At 43.6% G+C, this 25,854-nt stretch overlaps 1 protein-coding gene across 1 annotated transcript in view; it reads right to left on the reverse strand.

The window, feature by feature from the left end:
- Positions 1-263: 263 nt before the first annotated feature.
- The window catches only part of PDK1 (pyruvate dehydrogenase kinase 1), a 46,605-nt gene continuing 21,014 nt past the window's right edge, over positions 264-25,854 (reverse strand). Inside the window, exons 6-11 of the mRNA XM_089690503.1 lie at positions 24,076-24,153; positions 23,919-23,995; positions 21,100-21,198; positions 9,877-9,987; positions 7,405-7,518; positions 264-6,541 (exon numbers count right to left, since the gene is read on the reverse strand). Of these exons, the coding sequence (XP_089546629.1) occupies positions 6,401-6,541; positions 7,405-7,518; positions 9,877-9,987; positions 21,100-21,198; positions 23,919-23,995; positions 24,076-24,153 (620 nt within the window). The 3' untranslated portion in view covers positions 264-6,400. The remainder of the gene's footprint in view (positions 6,542-7,404; positions 7,519-9,876; positions 9,988-21,099; positions 21,199-23,918; positions 23,996-24,075; positions 24,154-25,854) is intronic.

Genomic DNA, 25,854 nt, shown 5'->3' on the forward strand with positions numbered 1-25,854 from the left:
ACACATAATAGATACAGGGCTGCAAACCTGAACCACGTCCGCTTCAATGGAAATGTTACAAGAACGGGACTTGGAAAACAGCCACTTCCAACGTGCACTTCTCACACAGGCACGCTCTGGACAGATCCCTTAAATATTACATTTTGTCAAACCCAGATTCAGGTAAGAGGTTCCTTTACCCAGGAATGATGCGAACCACCTGAAGTGGATATATAATACAATACATGCATAAAAGAGAGGCAGCAGAAATAACGACACTCATCACTGATAGATAAAAATTTACTGGGACAAATTTCAAGCAAGCAAGATATTGCTATTCACAATGGACTTGTTTCAAAAATAAATGAAGTCATTATAGGACAATTATTCACCTTATTTTAAGAAAATAAGCAAACGGTATTTGACTTTGACCTGTATACATGAGAACAAAAAAATGTTTACAATGATATACAATGAAAAATATGAAAACTAAAAACACAGAGCACAAAGTTTGAAGGGGATCTGGTGTCCAGTAACCCAAAAAAAAGCAAGCACAAACAATCTGATACAGTTTCACAGCCTTAGAACGAACCTTAAATTCTGACTGAGAGCAGTGATGTGCGGTAACTATTGGCAGACAATCTTTTTCAATGCATCTGAGCTCATTACCAAAACCTCTCCTTATTCCCAAGTTGTTTTGAAAAAATGGAATTCTTACCCACCTGTCATATTTGGATTGCAGGTGAACCTATTCTAAATTCCACAAGACATTCTGGGGAATTAAAGTGATATTAAACCTTATATTTGTTATTTTACTGAAAAACAAACAGTCTATACTTACCTGCTCTGTGCAATACTTTTGCACAGAGCAGCCCTGGTACCCCCTCTGCTGTAGTCCCCCCGCATGTGCTCCAGGCCCCTCTTCTTCGGCAGGTGCCCCCATGGAAAGCCACTTTCCATGGGGGCACCCATGCAGGCTCACCCCGTGTTCCCATCACAGCATTTCATTGACAGCAGCGGGAGCTAACAGCTCCCGCTGTTATCAATCTGCCCAAAGAGAAGGGAGACAGCGGCTAGAGCCACTGCTCTCGTGCACGTCGCTGGATCGCATCAGGCTCAGGTAAGAAAAAGGGGCGGGGGGCACTGCAGCACAGAAGGTTTTTCACCTTAATGCACAGAACCACTTTAATAAAAGGGTCCTGCCACATTATAATGGCATGGGAGACTGGCTATTGTGGCAACCAGTTTCAGGTTTCTCTGCACCACCCACGTCAGTTTCTATTTCAGCGTGAAACAGAATCTGGCATAGGGTCCAATCAAAATAAAGGGATCGTGTCAGTTTTCAGAATAGAAAACTGCCGCAGTCCCTACCACCCTCCAAGTCAAAACTGGCATATGAACAGTCTGTGGACAGCTCACATTCCTCTCTCTGCTCATGCAGTGATTACACGGCACAAGCAGGACATGCATAGTGCACAACCCTCCTTCCTCCCACACTTTGCTTAATGAGGAAAAGGGATCCGGGCATAAAGCTCCAGCTGAACTAGTAGGTTTCAGGTCTGTCACAAACATAGCATAAAAGAGATTGCAACTAATTACCCAGGGAGCTCGAGTCCCTTTTGTTAATTCGTAACAGGACCTTCTAGGTTTTTTCAGCATAGAAGAGTTGTGCAGGCAAAAAGTCTCCACCAATCTTTGTTTATTCCCCCCATTGTGAACAGCAGCAACACATGTGCAGTGTTTACCTTCTCATATAGATCATGCAGAGCATGACATCTGAGAACACAGATTCGGTTTTACATTTAAATCCTCTAAATGAAAAAAAAAGGATTTTGTCACTGTGAGGGGTGGTGGAGTCCTTTCTCCCTTGTTAGCAGATAATCGCTCTCCCAAGGAACTGGCTGGCCAGCTTGGCATTTCCTTTCACCTGCTAGTGAATTCACCTTATGGGCTGATAGAGAATCCACTCAGCACACATTATATATAGTGAAACCTTGCTGAGATTTTCTTGAAAATCTATTGCATAATTTTGATTCTAATTTACTTTTTTACATGCAGGATAAAAAAAAAAAAAAAAAGGCACCATGAATGACATAGCTTTAAACCAAAGCAAAATGAACACACACTATGAAAGACTTACAATCAAAAAACAAAACACTGCTTAGCAATTTTACCGCTTCTGGGTGGAGAATGATGTGGGTGGTTACATATTTTAAAATAAACTTTATATAAAGTATGCAGATCTGCAGTGAAGTCTCTTAGGGCCATGTCAGACAATTTGCAGCAATTTTCCTTCAGTTATTTTCTAACTTAAAAAAAAAATAACCAGCGACAATCACTCTTCAGTCACCTCTATAGCTTTGTTAGAAAATCAGAGAAGGAGATCAGTTTGTAGCAGAGTACAGCATCTGCCTGTCTAACATGGTCCTTACCCCTTGTTGTTCAGAGGTGTCCTTACTTAAGTTATTATTTGATCCTGGAGCTACAAAGACAAGTATAGTACATACACAGGCTTTCCCCATCACTCATCACTATTAGGGGGAATTAGGGAGAGGCTGTGCATTGTCCAGTCACCATATTTTGTAGTAGCAGCAATAGCAGCATTGCATTGCACAGTGCAAAGGATTTACAAACACTTACTGAACCCATGACATGGAGGATTCAGAGAAGAACATGTTCTATAGGCTGAAATCAGCAGCCCTGTCCTTCCACAATGATAGGAGTGCATATCTAGGGAATCCCAATACACAAACCTGACACTTCATTTATTAATGCATTATCGAGCCATGAAGAAAAATCTACAATGGATGTGCTGATTCAGTGTACAAGTAACAAAAGGAATTCCAAAACAAATGAATGGTTCCAATTTAGGCAGATTATTGTAGGGTATGATCCCAACACTTTTTTTTATAGGGAAAGTGCAGAATAAATACTTCTCTAACAAAAAGTTTATTGTAGAAGATTTCCCTATTGGGGTGTCAGGTGACTGAATCCAATAGCATGCACCCGAGTTATATTTGGGTGGATGCTCACTTTAATTAATTGGTGGGGAGGGGGGAAAAAAGGCCATGAGGGGCTCTTAGCGTAGAATATACTTGGCAGTCTACAGGTAGTTGCTTAGGGAAATACTGGAATCAATTCTCTAATATTTACAGTGGAAGTCCATTCAAATTCTAACTATACTTAAACCTGCTCTAACACCCATTCAAAGCCTCTTCTAACTACCCTCTAAAGGAAAGATGTCTAGATTTATCTATGCCGAAGGAGCTCTAGAAAAGGGACAGCCGAAATTAGATGCCCCATAGTAAGCCTATGGGTGATGTCACCACAAATGTCCTGCAGTCGTTGTCAGCGATCACTTCACTGAAGCCCGCTGCTGGAGAGATCATGTGACTGCATTGCAGAATCCTCAGCATAGGCAAGTATAGACCGCTTTCCTTTACAGCAGTGGTTCTCAACCTTCCTAATGCCGTGACCCTTTAATACAGTTCCTCATGTTGTGGTGACCCCCAACCATAAAATTATTTACCCCGTAATTATAATTCATGAAGTGTTGTTTTACCTCCAATACTGCTGCTTTCAACACAGTAGCTGCTTTCAACACAGTAGCTGCTTTCAACACAGTAGCTGCTTTCAACACAGTAGCTGCTTTCAACACAGTAGCTACTCTTTACACATTGGAAATATGTGTTTTCCAATGGTCTTAGGTGACCCCTGTGAAAGGGTCGTTCGACCCTCAAAGGGGGTCATGACCCACAGGTTCAGAACCACTGCTTTACAGGATAATTAGAATGGGCTTAGAATGGGGGTGCAGCAGCTTTAAGTATAGTTACATAGGAGACGGTAATGCAAAAATTCTGCTTGCAGTAGGGAGCATCATTTTTTTTGTTGTTTACTTTTAATGTAGTGGCCGACGTCCCCAAACAATTCAGGTCTGGTAGACTGTAAATGAGTTACATCAATCATCAACTCCACCTTTAACTGATCTATCCACTTAGTGGAGTCACACTGCTGCATCACAGGAACACATTGCACATTTAATGCACTGGTGTGCTGTAGTTCCATTCATTCTGAAGCCTTCCCAACGGACTTGCAGATCAGCACACCACAACACACAATGACACATTCCTGTTCACTGTAATATGCTGCATTACATACAAATTTGTGGGAGTTTGGATACATCAGGCAGCCCATTCAAAGGATCGGGCTTCCTTAACGCAACACACTGCACAAATATAAATGGGACCTTTAGGCTCAACTTTAAATTTCATGTCATTTCACTTTATAAAGTCATTTAGCCTCAATGACGGTTTCCAAACAAAAATTACAAATAAACAATAATCCCTCAAGATTGCAATATGACTATCATGGCTCCATATTGTAATCAGATAAATACAATATCAAGATTGTTTTGTAGGCTGTGACACATCAGAGATATTTTGCTTAAAATGATACACTGTCTTTACCCTTCAAGGAAATTTTGGCACACAGAAATTTGAGTTCTTTAAAAAGAAAACCTGCAGTAAGGAAGTGTGCAAGCTGACATTGCTTAACTCTCCTAGTTCCCTGGCTGTCATACTAACCCAATGGCTTCATTACTTTCTAAGTCCCTGATTCAGAATCATGCAAACCGACTGAAAGGATGTCCTAAATCTGCAATGCTTTTTTTAAGACGGATGTCTCCCAGAAATGCAGAAACAGCCAGGCAGCTTGCATTTCCCCTGGCAGCACAGCAATAACAGCCTCCATACTTTTCTCAGTACAGGTTTCCTTTAAGAAGGCACAAAACTTCAGTGAAAACAATTACCAAATTGTTCACAATACTTAAAGTAGAACTAAAGGAAAACCATTTTTCCCCCATTTTGGAAAGAGTAAGGGAGGGTTATAACCATTGTGTCCCGTTGGGCAAATTTCCCTTCACTTCCTGTCCTGTAGCCAACACAGGAGGTGAGAAAGAAATCCCTCCAAAGTGAATACCTGGTTGTCACCAGAACTAATGCCCACATTGGAAGACTTCCCTTCTATACTGTTCTGGAGACAACCCAAACTGTGACATTTTCTCTTTTGTTGATAAAAGGTACATAGGACAAACAGAGAGGGTGATCTCCCCAAAGGTGTTCTAATCTCTCTCCACTCTATAGGAAACAAACAATAATAATAAGCTTTAGTTATACTTTAAACTGTGAAAAATGGAAAATGTCCCAGTCTGCAAAATACACCATCGGAAACCCAAAATAAAGGCCAGTGAGGGGAAAAGTTGGCATTTTAGTTAAAGCGTCTCTTTATATCCATCCCCCAATAATTCCTTTAGAATGCACCATAACTGACAGGCAGGGCATGTATGCAAAAAGTACTCTGATCTCACCTATTCTCCCAGCCGATTTTCTGATCCCCATCCCCCATACTAGCTCACTTATATACGAAAGTGAGTTTTAGGCCAGTATTTCTTCACTGAACTATGTACCCCTCATTAAAAAAATCCATTCTGACCCAATTCCCATAACTTTGTCTTAAAGTTCCCCTTACCAAATGTCAGTTTATTAGCAGAATAACCCATTTCTATAGAATGGGTATCATACAATCCATGTTTTAAATAACTTAAATACACACTCAAATCTGTTTTAAATATAATTATCTGCGAAGATATTAAAATGATAAAATCAAAAGGGCAACTCCAGGCCAATCTATATTTAAAGTCATGAAATCCTTTTTTCCCAGTTCAACTAGGGTAAAATTACCTGACATCTGTCTTTACACAGGCCACAACACACCAGCTGAAAGTTGAAATCAGGTTTGCTGTGAAAGAACTCGCTCTGCAAGTTCATGAGTGGAAGTGGGAAGTATTTACATGGCTTTGTTGAAGGTGATCATCACTAATAGTCCAAAGAAGGGATAGGTGGTGGGGTTAAGGAAGGGTCTACAGAAACACATATGTAGCCCTATAGCACAGGAAGGGCAAGCGAATCGCTAGCTTCTTGATGTATTACTTCACAATGTAAAACAGTGGTTGTACAGGTGTCTAACTAGATTTATCCATGTAGCTGGAGTTCACCTTTAGGAAGTAGGGGCATCCTCTAACCCTTTCATATGTACCCCAACGGTACATGAAGGACTGGTTACAAACCCACTGGTTAGGCCACAGTGTTTATCTAGACCAAAACAGGTCGGTGGCTCAGGGCAAGTCCAGGGGCCACACGGACTGATAATTTCATGACTTCTGACAGGTACTTGAGAAACCAGGAGGTAAAATGCCCCCCACATTTTACGTATTTGGAGGAAACTGGCTAAAGACTAAAATAAATCAGATTACAGAGTGCACATTTTATAGCCAGTGGATTATAAAGAGTGCAAACCAGACAAATGCACCCAATAAGAAACCAAGATGTAGAATGCGATATGCTGGTCACATAGGCTGAACCAATCAGTTGCTGCGGAATGTTGTCATATCTTTTGGCTCACTGCTCGGCACGCACCAGTCATCGGCTTCATGGTTGGTCTTGTAATGTTTCCATGCTGACTTGTTATAAACAGGAAGACGTTCTACTGACTCCGTGGACAAAGCCTAATCAAGAGGAGAAGACATGCATTTATGGAGCTTTCATAAGAAGAATTAAACTGCTGGTGGAAAAGTAACATATCTGAATATACAGAACACCAGCAGAAAGCATACCGACTAAACTGTCTTTTTTCCCATAGAAAAATCACATTCTTTGCCTGAAGGTAAAAAAAAAAAATCTGTTTGCAGCAATCTCCCAGCCCCCATAATACTTACCTGAGCCTCATCACAATCCAGAAATGTGCACAAGAGCCTCAGCTCTTCTGTCAATCACAGTCAGTGAGCCAATGAACAGAGAGAGGGGACAGTACCGACCCACGACTCTGTGTGAATTGACAAGCAGAGCAGCAGCTCGGGAGCAAGCTTGCTTGGGTGCCCCCATAGCAAGCTGCTTGCTCTGGGGGCACTCTAAGGGGGAGAGAGGCCAGAAGTGCCGGTGGGGGGACCAAGAAAGGGAGTATCAGGGCTCCTCTGTGCAAAACCGTTGCACAGAGCAGGTAAGTATAACATGTTTGTTATTTTAAAACAGAAAACAAAATGCCTTTAACATAGCCAAACATTGTGGATTAGAGAGAAATGTCCATATGGAGGTAAATAGCTCAGTACAAAGAGGTGCTTCTTTGGCAATGTTTTTAGTTTCAGGTCACCCTTTGCCGCACCAATAGGAGCGCAGACTGTTGCATCTACGAACACTAACCCTGCAGCCACTGTCCTTACATTGCTCCCTCAGGAAAACCCTCCACACCAAGGAGAGCACTGACTGGAGATGTAGAAGACAGAAAAGAAAAAAAGGAGTTCCTGTATGTGTGAGTCTTGGGTGATGTGGTTCAGAAAACAGGAAAATGTCTTATCAACACAAATTGTCATACCTTAATATATATTACAGCATCTGTTCCATATCCCTCTAAAGAATACAGCTTAAGGTCTCCTTGGAAGTACCGGGCATAGAGTTTTGATATAGGCAAACCGAAGCCAAAACCGGCCTATTTAAAAAACATAAAATGCATTGAATGTTACAGAAAAAACAACCTGAATTTTGCTTGTCTAGTGCATATGACAAGGTTGCCACTTTTTGACAGAAAAAAAAAAAACAAAGAACACAAACCCGGAGCCTTATTTACCGACATATCTCATAATAGGAAAAGTCTGTACTACCCTACAGTATGCTTGTTCAGGTTTAGGGAACAAGAAGAGTTTTAGTTACCGGATCCTCTGTTATCCAGGTAGTGCTCCCCTATGCTCCAGCTGTGGACTGGTCCTGGATGTTCTCACATCCAATGCAAAGCTACAGACCCTGCATTCATCTTGATGATGTCAGAGGACCTGAGAACGCTGGGGTATAAGGGAAAAGAAGCTGCAGGGACAGGTCTTAAAGAACACAGGAGCCGCAGGAGCAGAGGTTTAGGTAAGTAAAACTGCTTCTCTTTCCTCCCAGACCTGAACGAGCATTTAAACCTTGCAGTGTAGGGGCAGCCGCACTGCAAGAGAGGATTTTTACTTTCCCTGGAGTTCAGCTTTAACTGACAAGTATCAATAAAATGGCAGACGGCTACATTCTGTCTGGCTTTTTCCCTCTACCTATCATACAACCCAAAGCTAAAATGTTCTGATCAAGCTCCAAACACAGGATGAAATGTTGCACATTGTCTGATCCTACTGCAGCACACTGCAGTCCAGTGTGGCATGAACTGCAATGCCCTCAGCAGCTGCCTCCTCCTCTTCCTATGACGGAGTTAAAGTGGGGGGCAACTGCACACAGAAGGTTTTTTACCTTCATGCACAAAATATATGTAGGTTAAAAAAACTTGAGTCTTTAGAAAAGAGCTGAAACCAAGAGGTTGCCACCACCCCTTAATACTGCAAACCCTATTTTAGCTTGCCTTTGAAGGAAACAAGATTTTACATAGTAAACTTAAAAATTTATATGCCTTTAAAAAAAAAATATACACACATATACACACACACACACATATATATATACACACACACACCAAAAATGTAGTTGGCCGAAGCATGGTACAGAGCATTACACAATGGTTAACCTCAATTACAACCAACACCAGACATCAAACACATTCATTTTCTGTCTTCTTACTTCTGGCTTGGAAACCCAACAGTTTCTATAACGTTGCTGTGCTGCAATCTACCAGGATGAGCGAGAGCCAGGTCTGAGGGGTCAATACCAACAGCAGCAATAGTACTGAGGAGAGAGCATTTTCTGTTGACTGTTTTGCTATGTGAAGCTGACGCCCGTGCTGACATGTGCAACCGCTGTGCTGAACTATTCTTTTTCAATAAAAAGTGGCCTGTCAAGCCTTGAACCACAGTTTAGACTGGCATAACTCACTGAACGCATACGTGCACACAATGTATACACCAATCAGCCATAACTTTATAACCACCCACCTAAAATGGCATAGGTCCACCTTTTGCTACCAACACAGCCCTGACCCATCAAGGCATGGATGCCAATAGACCTCTGAGGGTATGCTGTGCCATTTGCACCAAGATATCAGTAGAAGATCCTTTAAGTCCTGCAAGTAGTGAGCTGGGGCCTCCATGCATCTGACTTGTTCTTCCAGCACATCCCACAGATTCTCAATTGGATTGAGATCTGGAAAATTGGGAGACCAAATCAACACCTCAAACTCATTGTGTTCCTCGATCCATTCTGGAACCATTTTTGCAGTGTGGCAGGGTGCATCATCCTCCTAAAACAGGCCACTGCCATTGGGGAGTACCATTTCCATGAAGGGGTGTACTTGGTCAGCAACAATGTTTATTTTAGGTTGATGGTACGTGTCAATGTCATCAGTGGCAAGACCAAAGTTCTCCCAGCAGAAAATCACCCAAAGCATCAAACTGACTCTGCCAGCTTGCATTCTTCCCATACTGCATCCCAGTGCCGTCTCTTACCCAGAAGAGCAACGTATGCACACCTGGCCATCCGGATGATGTTAACGAAAACTTTGACATTGCTATCCTAAATTTCTGCATGCGACAGTCTGGATGCACTTTACATACAGTGCAGTGATAGGCATCTTCTTGAAATAGCTTATTGCATTAAAACCATAATCTCAAAACTGAAGGTTGCCATGAAAGTTTATAGCCCAGAGAAAAACTGGAGCAACTCAGAAGCACAGATCAACCCTGTGCTGCTGTAAATAAGAATACATTGGAGAAGATGGGCATCCGTTATGTGAGGCTGTCAGACTGTGGACTGCATATTGAGTGCTTTCCAGTTTTAAACTAGGTAAGTGGCAATGGATATATAAAAACTTTCTACTTTTCAATTAAATTATCTCAGACAATAAAATGGTAATAAGAAGGCATGGACTCACTAGTGGAGTGGCACGAGAAGTCTCCATTTTTGGAAGTGGCGCTGTGGAATACATATAGTTGAACAATCTATCGATCTTCCGTAGTGGCACTCCACCGCCGCGATCACTGAGCTGCAACACACAAAAAACACATCTGTTATCTGTACAAGTTTACCAATACATTTTCATTTGCCTTTCATAGCCAGAAAAAGGTGCACACAATAAAAATAGACACAAAATCTTACACAGAATAAACACAGATTAAAAGAAAACCTATCTGATTTTCTAGGCCATTGATAAGCCATACTGATGTATTGTGGGTTGCCTGTGTTGTTAACCCATTTTGCATACTCACTCAATGTCGACTGTGATAGGGATAAAGTAAAACCTTTTCTACCAGAAATATACCAAGGGCTGCTACGAACAATCTTTTTTGTAAATGCAAGATGCCTGGCTTTTACTCTGTCCTGCTGGCATCAATACTTTGAGTCGCTAAGTAGGCAAGTCAAGTCAACTTCTTATCTGCATGTTCAAGTTTAGTGGCAAAGTACTGTAAGCAAGAGTCTGCATAATAAACGGGCAAATTAGATTTTCAAAATGGAAAGTCAGAAATGGAACCTACCTTGTCAGTCTCATCAAAGACATATTTTAAACCAGCCTTTTTCAACCAAGGTGCCTTGGCAAAATGCCTAAAAATTGCCAAAAAATTGTATACAAGCCAGCAGATGAATCAAGCCTGCCTTTTAGTTACGCAAAGCCACAGGTTTTCATTCTGCACCATTAAAACCTTCTAGATGCCAGCGTCCTAACAACCAACATCAGTTGATATGAAGGATGGTGAGGTGCTTGCACAGCATCCTTGTTTGCTCCTCACCTGCCCTTCTCTGTCAGCACTGGAGTCACAAAGCTGAGTAAGGGAGAGAAACGTTGGAATACTTGTCAGTACCAGTTTGCAAAGGTGTATTTGCTTTGGAAGAATAAAATCACCTCTAAAAAGCGGTGTCCTACATATGTGAATTTTGCTGCATTATGTAAAATTATTATTTTTGATCTTTACATTTTAGAATGGGATGCCTCAAGGTTATGCAGAATTTTAAAGGGTGTCACTACTAAAAAGAGGTTGAGAAACAATTCTTTAAAACCGTACACTCCATCAGGGCAAAAGTATGCGAATGGTTCTATACAATCTATGCTATCTTACATACACAGCAGAGAAATACAACTCGGAGCAAGTATTAGCCAGACAAGAGGTTAAACCCACATCATTTACCCTACATTGTTTAGCTTTCATTTTGAGACTAATGCATTTGAAATTTTAAAATTGAACAAATATCTAATAAAAACCTGTTAGTCATACACTGTCAAGAATCAAGGAATGACCAGAAAGGTGCGGACTGACACAGGGAAACGCAGGTCTCAGGTATAGTATTATACAGGTATTATTAGCCACCCAGATATATATATAAACGCACAGTGAACAAACTAACCTTCCACTAATCTTAGGAGGTGCAGGAACACAGGCGTAGTCAGGGCTGGAGAGGTGGAATGGTCAGGCCGGCCGTAGGGTTCTGTAACGACTGCCTGGTGGTACCTCTAGCGGTCCTCAGGGCAGGATTCCCCAGGGCGCGGAGTCTAAGTCCCAGTCTGCTATTCACCAGGGCCCCTGATGGTGGGGATGGACTTGGAGCAGACAGGAACCAGGTCGCGGCCCCTGAGTACACCTGCTAGTGATAGAGGGATCCGCCAGAGGTATGTGCAGGTACGGCTGGATCCGTGCAGGATGGATGGATGGCAGAGTAGTTAGCGTGGTCAGACGGGCCAAGTCAGCAACGTGCGGGCAGCAAGGTATCAAAGGAGCAGGCAGAGAATGGTCAAGGTCACAAGCCGGGTTCAGTAACTCACGGACAGCGCAGTACAGAGGATCAGGCAGAAGAATAGTCAGGGATGAGCCAGTAGTCAGAGCAGGAGACGGTCAACAGGAATCAGGATCAGACAGGGTCGGCAACAAGGTATCTTCTCACAGGAACTAGGAACAGGATACAGGGGCACATGGGGAGACATACACCAAGGCAAAGAGCACAGGCCTGGTCATGCCTTATATACACCTTTCTGTAATCAGCCCCAGGTTTGGCTGATTGTGAGCTTCTGGCTGCTAAGAGCACCCGCTGGTCAGCTCTGGTACTGCAGCCCACACGGCAGGAGAGTCCCACCACCAGTGCTGAGAGCACCCGCTGGTCAGCTCTGGTACTGCAGCCCACACGGCAGGAGAGTCCCACCACCAGTGCTGAGAGCACCCGCTGGTCAGCTCTGGTACTGCAGCCCACACGGCAGGACAGTCCCACCACCAATGCTGAATCCATTCCTGACAGAACCCCCCCCTCAAGGAGCGGCCTCAGGACGCTCCAAACAGTCCTTAGTGGGCAAAATGTTCCACCGCCCGGGTCCGGTAACTGGCTGAATATCCTACTGCCGGAGTAAACCGGTTGGCTGGGTTTCCTGCTGGTAGACTTCTCTTTGTGTAGGAGAACCAAGGAAGGCAGGTCACTGGGCACAGGATTTCCAGGAGCAGGCTGGGTATCAGTTATCGGCCAGTTTAACTGGACATCAGGGGCTGGCATGTCGGGCTGTGTAGCGGGCAGAGGCACGTCAGCGGGCACCAAGTCATCTGGCACGACAGCGGGCACAGAGTCACCGGGCACGTCAGCGGGCACCAAGCCTTCTAGCAGAACCGCGGGTACCGGGTCACCAAGCTTGACAGCAGGCACCAAATTAACTGGCACAACAGTGGGCACTGAATCAACTGGCACGACAGCGGGCACCAAGTCATCAGGTATCAGGTTATGTGGCTCAACAGCGGGCACTGGGTCCTCGGGCATCAGGTCATCTGGCTCGACAGCGGGCACCGAGTCAACTGGCATGACAGCAGGCACCGAGTCATCAGGCATCGAGTCATCTGGCTCGACAGCGGGCACCGAGTCAACTGGCACCGAGTCAACTGGTACGACAGCGGGCACCGAGTCAACTGGCACCGAGTCAACCGGTACGACAGCGGGCACCGAGTCATCAAGCATCAAGTCATCCGGCTCAACAGCGGGCACTGAGTCATCAAGCATCAAGTCATCCGGCTCAACAGCGGGCACTGAGTCAACTGGCACCGAGTCAACTGGTGCGACAGCGGGCACCAAGTCAACTGGCACCGAATCATCAGGCATCAAGTCATCTGGCTCGACAGCGGGCACCGAGTCAACTGGTACGACAGCGGGCACCGAGTCAACTGGCACCGAGTCAACTGGCACGACAGCGGGCACCGAGTCAACTGGCACGACAGCGGGCACCGAGTCAACCGGCACGACAGCAGGCACAGAGTCAACTGGCATCGAGTCATCTGGCTCGACAGCGGGCACCGAGTCAACTGGCACCGAGTCAACTGGTACGACAGCGGGCACCAAGTCAACTGGCACCGAGTCAACTGGCACGACAGTACAGTGAGTGGGAGCAGGGTACCGACATGTGGCAGATTGCTGGGTATACTGGGCTGTCACTGGGGGGGCTGTCACTGGGGGTGCTGTCGGGAATGCAGGAAAAGAGCTTTGAGCAGAGGAATGATGAGAAACAGGACTGGTTCGTTGCAAGCTGATTGAGGCTGGGTGTAACAAGTCTGACCATGTCTGCAGTAAGGGTTGGACAACGCTCAGCTTACACAAGGCCTGTCTGATCAAAGTTTGCACTGCGTTTATACACTTCTTTAGCACCTGTGGTGAATATGCTGAATAATGCTCCAAGAAGCAATCCGGATCATCCTCCAACAACCATACCAGTGATATTATTTGACTCGCCCTGAATGGAGGAAGAAATTCAGCCCTGCTTTCAGGGGTACTAGATGAAGCCAACTCAATACAAGCCTGAATCAATGGTTGCACCTCAGAGAGCTCTAGGACCTGACCTACTAGGGAATGAGCGACCCGTATGCACTCTAGTAGCTGATCCCGGGTATACTTCCGCAGAGTCTGATAGGCATATTCCCTGTCATCAAAGACTAGCATAGACAAATATATAACCTCATCAGGATGCATCCTGCACAACAAGTCAAGATGGCTTCCCTGTGCAGCCACTTCTGGTCAGGAAAGGCCTTGGTGTGATGTCAGGAATCAAGGAGTGACCAGAAAGGTGTGGACTGACACAGGGAAACGCAGGTCTCAGGTATAGTATTATACAGGTATTATTAGCCACCCAGATATATATATAAATGCACAGTGAACAAACTAACCTTCCACTAATCTTAGGAGGTGCAGGAACACAGGCGTAGTCAGGGCTGGAGAGGTGGAATGGTCAGGCCGGCCGTAGGGTTCTGTAACGACTGCCTGGTGGTACCTCTAGCGGTCCTCAGGGCAGGATTCCCCAGGGCGCGGAGTCTAAGTCCCAGTCTGCTATTCACCAGGGCCCCTGATGGTGGGGATGGACTTGGAGCAGACAGGAACCAGGTCGCGGCCCCTGAGTACACCTGCTAGTGATAGAGGGATCCGCCAGAGGTATGTGCAGGTACGGCTGGATCCGTGCAGGATGGATGGATGGCAGAGTAGTTAGCGTGGTCAGACGGGCCAAGTCAGCAACGTGCGGGCAGCAAGGTATCAAAGGAGCAGGCAGAGAATGGTCAAGGACACAAGCCGGGTTCAGTAACTCACGGACAGCGCAGTACAGAGGATCAGGCAGAAGAATAGTCAGGGATGAGCCAGTAGTCAGAGCAGGAGACGGTCAACAGGAATCAGGATCAGACAGGGTCGGCAACAAGGTATCTTCTCACAGGAACTAGGAACAGGATACAGGGGCACATGGGGAGACATACACCAAGGCAAAGAGCACAGGCCTGGTCATGCCTTATATACACCTTTCTGTAATCAGCCCCAGGTTTGGCTGATTGTGAGCTTCTGGCTGCTAAGAGCACCCGCTGGTCAGCTCTGGTACTGCAGCCCACACGGCAGGAGAGTCCCACCACCAGTGCTGAGAGCACCCGCTGGTCAGCTCTGGTACTGCAGCCCACACGGCAGGAGAGTCCCACCACCAGTGCTGAGAGCACCCGCTGGTCAGCTCTGGTACTGCAGCCCACACGGCAGGAGAGTCCCACCACCAATGCTGAATCCATTCCTGACATACACATTGTTTCATACAATTTTTTTATGTAACTTTCCACATCTATGAATACCTACATGCAAATCAAACTTCCTGTGTGACAAACCACTGATGAAAACTACATTCACAGAATACCTTGGATTTAGGGAGAACACTAGGAGTTTTGTCAATGGCCAAGGGAATAGGAATTGGAGAGTAAGTGGCATGATCCTTAACAGGTTCCCCTGTGAAAAGCATCTGGCATCACTGAGGGGAGGATGATCATTCTTAGTGTAAGAGGCAAGGCGCCTTAAGTACTCACAAAACCTGGACAGCTGGTAGTTTATTGAGGGTCAATGACTGGAGGGTCAGATGGCTGAAAGTGACCCAATCATTGTAGGTGGACAGCAGGAATTAATCGAAGATCTGAGTTCCATGTGGCTCTTTCCAAGCAGGAGCAGCAGTGTGAAGATGCTTTCCTGACCATGCGTGGCAGGAAACGGCACTGAGCAAACATACATGGACAATCCACCAACGGGTGATATCAACGCTCAGTCCCACAGCGTAAACTGCTTCTGCGGCAAAAAAACAGCAGGAAAAATGGAGCTCAGCAACTGATGAAAATGAGGTAAGCTCCAGATAATTTGCCTGACTGGTCACAGTCTGACAGAGACAGGGAAAGTGCTGAGGCAATGTCAGTAAACATGGAAAAGAGCTCCGCAGCCAACTTTTTTCACAGCAGAGTCTGAAAAGCAGCCTATGCAGAACTCCATGTCCAATGGTCACTTTCAGGCTATGGTGCTCAAACTGTCAGACTGAAGATGACTGCACTATACAGCATCCAACCTGCAACAACAGTGTAGAAAAAATAAAGTCTTGATTGAAGGAAATAAATATTTTGAAAAATAAACATGTAGCAAAATAATAGGTTAGTCTTTACAGTTGCAAAGCCTAAGGAAAATGTTCATTCTCTTGGGAATCTAGCAAAAAACCTGAGACATTCTGGTAGTAGAAGGGAGTTATCCTGAAGCCTACAGTTTGTTAGTGTTCACTCCGCTTGAAAACAGCAGTATAACCCGAAGATTAAAGACTGACTGGAGTACAGTACAGGATACAGCACTGGCATTCATAGACCATGGGTTATATGCTCCTACCTTCAGGCGACTGAACACTGGCAAAAAAGTTGGCTAGGGCTGTCCCTAAAGTGTACCATATAACCCCACCCACTTGTGAGGGTCCATTTTTTTTTAGCAAGCAATAAGCAGTGAGCAAGAGTAAGGACCTGTATCTTGTACTGTGCTCCCAAGATAAAGAGAGTTTACAGGAAGTTAAAATTTATGCTATCTGAATCATACAGTAGAGGACTGGTATTCATAGATCATAGGGTCATACCCTAGCAAAAAAACAAAAAACAGAGGGGTGTAAGACAACATAGCAACATAGAACTGTAAATAGGCTCACAAGAAGCACATGGGTTAAGGGACCTGAATAAAATACTCGAATAACAGTGTCAAGCACCTTATGGCCAAAGCTCACTTCAGCTGAGGACTGAATGTTTACCTGGTAAAACTTGGAAAACTTGTGAACAGAGGACCACTTGGTGACCTTGCAGATCTAGGATACAAATCCTCAATGATGAAAAGCCCAGGAGGCACCAACAGCCCTGGTGGAATAGGCTCTGATGGAAAAGGAAGGAATCCTTTCCTTAAGGGTGTATGCCCAGAAAATGAGTTGCCTGATCCACCTGGCAATGGTGGAGCGGGAAGCAAGATGTCCTTTACAATGGCCCACAGGGAGGACAAAAAGGGACTTGAAGTCTACCTGAAAGGAACCTGTCTCTATCCTCAAGAATGACTTCGCTGACCGCATCCAGGCCATGTTGGGAAAACTCCTTGTCATGTTTGGGGGGCAGGACAATGTCCCCATTGAGGTGGAAAGAGAACACCTTAGGTAAATTGGAAGGTTTTGGTTATAAAACCATCATGTCCTTGTAAAACAAGAAAACGCTATTCACAAAAGAGAGCTGCTAACTCAAACACACCTAAAACAGACATGACGACAACCAAGAAGACAACCTTAAGACCTCACTCACACCCTGTGCAGAGATGTTCGTTTTTCTGCAGGTATTCCGCAAGGGCACAAAAAAAAAATTGTTCTCCATGTGTCCTGTTCACACCACACTGGTATCATATGCAGATTTTTTTCATCTGCATATGAATCTGCAATGTGTATAAAACTCACTGAAGCTTGCATGAAAAAAAACTGGTGTATACTGAAGTGAAATTTGCGTGTCAGTTTCAATCAGTTTTCCTGTACATATGGTGTGAAGGAGTCATTAAAAAGGTGAGGTCTTCCAACCTAATTTCTCTAATTGTCCATAAGGGAGAGGGATCCAATGGTAACAAAAAGGAGGTTGAATTGGGGGAATTATACGAGTCCTAATAAGGGATTGTAGGGCAAGAGGCTTCTGGAAGAGGATAGTTAAGGCCTGTCCATTTGAGGGTACTATGGGCCAGACGCTGGTCAAGACCAGACTGAACAAAAGGCAGTGTGCAAGCGAGATAGTATTCCCTGCGACTAATCCTTCTGTCCTTGCACCAAGCAATGAAGTCTTCCATGTGCGAGTAGAAAATCTGGCAGGGAATGCATTTCCTTGCTTTGATTAAATTGGGAATAACTGAATCAAAGATAGCCACATCCTTTAGGGCTTGGGGCTCAAATGCCATGTTGTTAAATCTTGTGACTAAGAAGCAACATGGAACAGGGACCTTGGTCCAGTAAGTCTAGTCTGTTTATAAGGCCAAGTCACTTGCCAGAAGCCTGAGTATGTCTGCATCACATTATTCTGGGCTAGTTTTGGTGCAAGGAGAATCACTTGCTCAGCAGTCGAGAGGATTTTACCAAAGGAAAGCCATTAACAAGTTGAAAGCGTCCACAGAATCAAAGTATCTACTGCAAAGGCTAATGGATCCCTGGTCTTGGCCATGTATTTACTTGTTAAACCTGAAGGCCAGGATGTCCACATTTGGTAGATCTAGCATTGCAGAGACCTCTGTCCTAGTTTTAGGCCTTGACAGCTTAGGAAGTCCACCTGCTAATTATCCAATGGTCAACAAAGCTGAAATAGAAGTCTACAGAACAGAGCAGTGGACTTCTTCTGTCAGGGCTGTAAAACATCTTGTGTCTTCCTGATGGTTTATGTAGGACACTGCTGTGGCACTGTCTTATTGTTCTCTGACTGGGTGACCTAGTAGAAGGGAAGTCCATAGTTGCAGAGACAATCTGATGGTTCTCGGTTCCAAAATGTTGATGGGGAGCTTCAAATCCTGTAGTGGACATATTCCCTGGACAGTCAGGGAGTTGTAAACACTGCCCCGACCTGTATGGCTTGCATCTGTCATTACCACATCCCAAATCCAATGACATTCCCAATTCTAGAGCAGGATTGGCAATCTACCATGCCAGGGAGATCTTCGTTTGACTTGACAGAAGCATTGGTCAATCCAAAAATTGTATCTGCTTGTTTCATGTCTTCAGGCTGTTGGATTGAAGGGAACTGGAGTAAAATTGGGTAAAATTAACAGCCTCAAACGGAGCCCACCAGAACCCTCACGCAGAAGCAAATTGAGGTATGTAGTGACCTAAAGGTCAGAGTTGGATTTTGGGCTGTGTCCAAGATTAGCCCCAGGTACTCCAGATGATGTGAAGGTTGGAGAGCAGAAAGTGGATTATCCAGCAAAAGCCTAAAGGAACTGGGTTAGATCTTTGGACATTGGAAGACAGGGTCCTGGCTGTGGAGTCCTTCAGCAGGAGATCATCTGGATAACACATGACTTGAAAGCCTTGAGTTCATAGAAGAGTCAGAAGTAGGGAAAGCACTTTTGTGAACACTCTGGTTGCAAAGGAAAGCCTGAATGGAAGTATCAAACTACAAATGCTGGTCTCCCACAGCAAAATGCAAAAAGCATTGGTGTGATGGGAAAATGCGACTATAGAGATAAGCATTTTGTGTGTCTAATAAGGCAAGAAACTCTTCTTGTCTTAGGAAAGCAAGATTTCAATCACAATTTTGGAACATGAAGGGATTGGTTTAGGGATTTTAATGGGGCAGATGCCACCATTTGGTTTGAGGACTGTAAATGGATTTGAATAGAAACATTGAAACTGGTGCTACAACGTCTTGTTCCTGAAGTTGGTCATCAAATCTGCTCTTCTTTGGTCTGAAGCTGGCAGACTGGAAGGTGAAAGACGAGAAGGAGACAGGGATAGAAAATAATTTGCACCACTCTGAAACAGATTGGACTCCGGTATCAGGATGACTTGGATCCAGACTAGCACAAATGCCCATCGACGTCCCCCTACACCACAAAGAGGGGGTGTCCCTTCATTGTAAGGAGCACTTCTGGAAAGGCTTGGTGGGCCAGGACATGGAACAAAAGAAATGTTAAGTCTTGTTTTTGAGGTTGACATCTGGGAAGAACTGAAAGATTCCTTTCTTTGTGCAAGTACCCAGTCATACCGGTGCGATTTGCAAATTGAAATCGCACCTAATGAGTGTGAATTTCAGCGTCTTAACATGTGCGATTTGCTGCAGTGCAATTTTTAAAGTAGTTCTTGCATTACTTTTTCACCGCAGTTTTGCGGAGATTTCACATACATAGAATATAATGGAAGTGGCACTGCAAATTGCAAGAAATCGTTGGAAATCTTCACAAGTAGCAATAAAGTCTTCAGAAATCACACCTGAAATTGCACACAAATCGCACAATTTTAAATTGCAGCGGTGTGACTGGTGACTTAAAGGTAGAAGCTGTAGGAGTAGGAGACTTGGGCTTTTTAATGGGATAGTGGTCCCTTTTTCCTATTTACTTCCTTGATAAATTTGTCAAAGGATTCCCAAAGAGGTGTTCGCCAACAAATTGCATGCAGTGAAGGTTTCTTAGAAGCAAATTCATCAGACCAAGCTATAAGACACAAAATCCTGAGCATGTGCACAGAGATTCTTGAGACTTGTCAAAATTACATTCTCAGGAGCATTCAACAAAAAATAGGACTGAAGGCATCACCTGTAATTGTTCTAAGAGCAGGGCCTTTAAAGTGCTACTAAACCCAGGACCCTGCATTCATTATATCTGGTCTCCCACAGTACACAATATATGGAAATGCAATTACTTTAGTAAATATAAACTGTTGAATACCTTTTCTTATCATTTGCAGCAGTCCTGTGACTTCTATCAGTGTTCAGCAGAGCACTGGTTAAAGCTTATAGGAGGAGTTTTCTTTCTGCTCTAAGAGCATGCAGAATCCCTAACCTCTGTCTGGACAGTGCTGGTCACATGCACTCTCCCAAGGAAAAAAAAAAACAAAACACAAAACCTCTCTAAAAATACACACCAAACTGAGCATGTGAAGAGTGTCTCCACAGGATATGTCTTATCAGGAGATGAGAGGGGCACTGGAAGAAGGGGAGGATCAGAGAAGTCAGGATCAAATAGCATTTTTATACAATGAGGTTTAACTCCTTTGGTTTCAGAGTGAGTATATCAAGCATGCTTTACTGCATATACAGACTGATTTTACTGTTGTGGGTTTAGTAACACTTTAGAGACAGGTTCCTGATTTCTGTTCATGTGTCTCAACCAGTTGACAATAGTCTGGCAAATGGACTTGGCAGCAATTGCCAGCTATAGGGCTGCACCTGCAGGTCCAGTCAGTGTTTGGTCAATTGTCATGTATTGGAAGCCCATTTCAACTGTAACAAAGCCTCAAAAGATCAAAAGGGGCCATAAATGTGGTGTGTAAATGATGACTCGTCCACTTTAATATATGTTTTTGAAGATTAAAAACAGTCTCTAAACCTTTTACAAACTAAACATTCTGAAAAAGTAAACATTTACACCAAAGCCTATAAAATGTTTTAAAATATAAATCTAGATTCCTGCAAGTACTTATGAATTAGCCTGGCCAATAGTGAGAAACCTGTGTCAAAGCATTTTCTTTTTCCTGTGCAGTAAATGTTTTTGAGTTCAGGTACACAACAGAAAACATGGTGCCATATGCAGCCAATTTAGTGTCTTAAAAAGGAAAAAAAAAAGTCAAATTTGACACAATTATATTTATTACATAAAATATAATTACCTTAATAGTTAAGTCTTCATTCCCCAGGGACACTCGAACTTTGACTGCAGGATAGACACCTTTGTCAGCATGGAATTCCATAGTTGCACGCATCGCATTCTACAGGACAAAAAACACCAAATTATGAGTGTAAACTAACATTAAAGCTGAAGTTCAGGTATGGTGATTTTTCAAGCTTCATCCGATCTATATGTATGTGCCAAACCTGTGGAATCCCCATGGAAGCTGGAAATCACTATATTGGGCACTGCTACTGCAGTGATCTCTACTAGCATCCGGATCCCATGCAGAGAGGCAGCCCTGCTGCACTGTGAACACAGAAGGTTGCTTGCTTGGCACAGGCATCATTCAGGAACACTTTGCATTTTCTCATTGAATGGAAAGCATTCTCTGATTGGTTGAGGTGGAGAGGTGGGGTGGTGACATCATAATTTCCACCTTGTTCAATCAGAGAACACGTCTTCACATTTCTATCTGCTTTCTATAGATACATTCTGGTGAATGTCTAATGCCTATAACTACTAAGCTTCACTTGCCTGCCAACCAACCTCTGAAGGAAAGATCATGGACCAGCTTTGAAAACTTTATACCATCACTAGTTGTTACTGACACATCCTCACCACCCAAACCTCCCAAAATAAGCTAGTGTTGGGAAAGTCTGTACAAAATGTGTTCCTCCCTGATCCAAACATATATACTTGGCAGACCAAACATTCATGTCTTAGGGACAGCCAACCAAGGAAAAAGCCCCAGAGTGGTTGTAATGTGTCTACACACCCAAATGCCATCATAGTCCTTTGCTAACTTACTGCCAATGGACAGCTTAAAGCAGAAACAAAACGTTTCAAGTCCCCAAAGAAATGTTGTCATAATCTGCAAGTATGCACAGCATTGGTGCACATTAGGTAACCCTTTACTTGTAAAGTGCTCAGCGCGGCAAAAGCCAGCAATCTCTCTTTATTCCGTTTTTGGTGTTTAATTTCTTCTCTGTGAGCTCTCAGGATGAGGAGTCTTTAGATGCTTTGTTTGGCTGTGCCAGAAAGATGCAACTTCCACACATGAAAGTTTATTCATCCCAGCACTTGCTTCTCACATTGCACAGTTAGTGTACAATTCATAAAAACATTGGCAGGCAGGAGAAAGACTTTAGGCAGAACAGACTTACAGAGGGTTCAATATTGAGTTGGCCCCGCCCTTTGCAGCTATAACAGCTTCAACTCTTCTGGGAAGGCTGTCCACAAGGTTTCGGAGTGTGCGTATGGGAAGGTTTGACCATTCTTCTAGAAGCACATTGGTGAGGTCAGGCACTGATGTCGGACGAGAAGGCCTGGCTCACAGTCTCCGCTCTAATTCATCCCAAAGGTGTTCTATTGGGTTGAGGTCAGGACTCATCAATGTCTTTATGGACCTTGCTTTGTGCACTGGTATGGAGTTATGTTGGAACAGGAAGGGGTCATCCCCAAACTGTTCCCACAAAGAGCTGAAGCGGTTATAGCTGCAAAGGGTTGGCCAACTCAACATTGAATCCTCTGTAAATCTGTTCTGACCCTACAGACTGGGATGCCATTAAAGTTCATGTGCGTGTAAAAGAAGGCGTCAATACTTTTGACAATATAGTATATATATATATATATATATATATATATATATATATATATATATATATATATATATATATATATATATATATATATATATGTATTATACACACACACACACACACTTCCCCATATTTTACCCCTTTAAAAAAAAAATGCCAGCTGATCTGCCAGAAATCCAGTGCGCTCCTAACATCATGGATGCTCTGCCTTTGCCGCACATCTTAAGCATCTGCAGATTGCATCGGCATCTTAAGCATTGCCCAGTTCACCCGTCAGCTACTACTAACTCAACACTTCAGTTATGAGGCAATATGAGAGAGGGATGTCTTCTGCAGTCTAATGCTAACCATACACTAGTCAAAAAATAAAATAATGTAAATGAGTTTTCGAAAAACGACCACACAGTCGTATGAGAAAACGCTATTGCCATTATGTATTGATCAATTTTCGAATAAATCATTTAAATGGACATAAATTACATTAATCAGTTTTTGTTGGTTGTCACCTATGCACAGTACCAAGTTTGATTTTTAGCAGGAGAGAAGCCCTTTCAATCGTCCGCTTGGCAGATTTCCAAACTTAACTTTCATTTTTTTGGGCTCAAAACGTCACAACAGATTTTCTATTTTTGCCCATTAACTGGACGAAAAACTAACAAACTGTCTAAACAACAGACTTTAAAATGATTTTTCGTCTAGTGTATGGGCACCATAAGTCAGAAGTGAGCATCCTAGAGTTACCACACTGTGGGGTTGATATACCAAAACTAGAGAGTGCAAAATCAGGTGGAGCTCTGCATAGAAACCAATCAGCTTCCATTTTTTTTTGTGAAAGCTTAACTGAGCAAGCTGAAGTTAGAACATGATTGGATATCATGCACAGCTGCATCGGATTTTACTTTCTCGTGTTTTAGTAAATCAACTCCAGTGCCTTCTCCCTAACCACAGGTAATCACATGGTGTGCGGCTACATGTCAACAGCAATGGCCACTGTCTGCCTGTCAATACTTCAAAAGGGCTGAGCAGTTGCAACTATTCACATGCACCTGTCATTTTAACTGCAAAAATCCATTGATTCTTGCTGCTGGAATGACAGGTACAACGAATAATGGGTATCACATCCAAGACTGGTAGGCTGCAATATAATATTTTTGCTCTTGGGTTTAGATGCGATTTAGAGTTTGCCTATTGTTAATATCATTAAAAGGAAAAAACATACCTTGAAGAGTTCAAATACCATGTGGTATAGATGGGAAGGCACATATACCACCTGTACTGGCTGTCCTGGATTCTTAGCTGGAAAAAGAATAAATGTGAATAGAATTACCTGAATACTGCCACACAGTGTAAGCATGCCTGATAACTATAGATCTTACCATTAAATTCTGCAAGTTCCAGTTCTGGAGAGCTTATGTAATACAAGTCACATAGATGTTTTGCATTTTCATACCCATCTAGAAGAAAGGAATGACAGTCAAACTGAAATCTATGGATGATTCAATACTAAAACTATGTGTACAACAGACCGTCTCATCGAAGGGTACAAGGGTTTTCAGGTGAAAGGTTCATTCTGTCAGTCAATAAAAATACACAAAGACTACAACTGTTGACCCCTTCAGAAAATGCTAGCTGCCTAGCTGTCATGCACATCCTTTAACATTAATGTTTTGAGTTCCCAACCCACAATGAACATGTAGCAAATGAAGCCACAATAAAGTGGGAACAGCATACTTTGGGGAAAGAAAAAAAAAGCACATTAAAACAAGCACCTGAACATTTCTGAACAAGAAACACAATGCTGTTTTGGTTGAAGCTGAACTCCAGGCAGATACAAGACACCTCTGTATTCATTAATATATCTTTAAACGTGTTTGGTTTAATGCAAGCAGTGTAAGTACCAGAATTTATCTTGCAAACAGCCTTCTGCAGTCTTCTGTACAGTACAGCTCTGACTGAGGAAGAAGCAGCACAAGCAGCCAATCAGTTGTGCTGCTGCACGAAGCAGAAAGTAAAGTGACAGAAAGATGAGCTCATCGGTGTGCTGCTCCTTCTTCGCTGTCCAGTCACTGTCCAGGGGATGGGGAGGAGGCCCTGCAACACTGCTGAGCTTCAGCAGAAAAAGTAGGTCTCCTGCCCTGCCAGGCATGGTTGTGTGGTATGGCAGAGCTGTGTAAATCTCAGAACTGAGTTGACAAACACAAATCCTTTGGCAGATAAAATAGCTGCCTTATAACCATTTAATCTGTGTATTTAGCTGTTCATTTGGAGCTCAGCTTTAACCACTTGCCCTTCAAAGGATTTACCTCCCTTCCTGACCTGGCCATTTTTTGTGATATGGCGCTGTGTTACTTTTAACCGACGATTGCACGGTCATGCAACGCTGCACCCAAATTAAATTAACGTTCTATTTTTCCCCACAAATAGAGCTTTCTTTCAGTGGTATCTGATCACCTGTGCGTTTTTTTATTTTTTTTCGCTATAAACAAAGACCGACATTTCTGAATTTAAAAAAAAACTATATTTTTTACTTTTTGCTATTAAAACATGTCCAATAAAACAAAATTTAAAAAAAAAAATCAAATTTTGTCAACAATTTAGGCCAAAATGTATTTTGCTCCATGTCTTGGCTAAAAAAAAAAATCCCAATACGTGTAAATTAATTGGTTTATGTGAAAGTTATAGCGTCTACAAAATGGCGGTATATATACACTGGAATTTTTTTTGTGACTTATAGCAGGACTGCGGCGGGCATTCTGACACTGGGGGAACTAACAAGCACTGACACTACTAATGGCACTGAGCAGGAAGGGGTTAACATGTGGAGCAATCAAAGGGTTAACTGTGTGCACTTTACACTGTAAGCACACTGCTTTGTATGGCTCTGCATAGCAGGAGCTGAGAAGGGAGAGATCTGTGTAGTTTATACACAGGTCTCTCCACCGTCAGTGATACTCGGCGATTGCTGGCTGTCGGCGGGGGATCACCGGCCGGGACCCGGTGATTCACAGCCAAGGCCGCGAAAGACGGCATGGGTAGGGCATCCCCTACCCGGAACTGCAAAATCACGTACACACACACGATTTTGCGCACCCGTGCCGCCCTGTAGAAGTATTTCTGCTATAGGGCGGCGCCAAGAGGTTAATGAGGTTTATTCC

The sequence above is a fragment of the Staurois parvus genome, unplaced genomic scaffold, assembly GCF_062004578.1.
Source record: "Staurois parvus isolate SC_StPar_1 unplaced genomic scaffold, SC_StPar_1.0 ptg000530l, whole genome shotgun sequence".
NCBI classification, from domain to species: Eukaryota; Metazoa; Chordata; class Amphibia; order Anura; family Ranidae; genus Staurois; species Staurois parvus.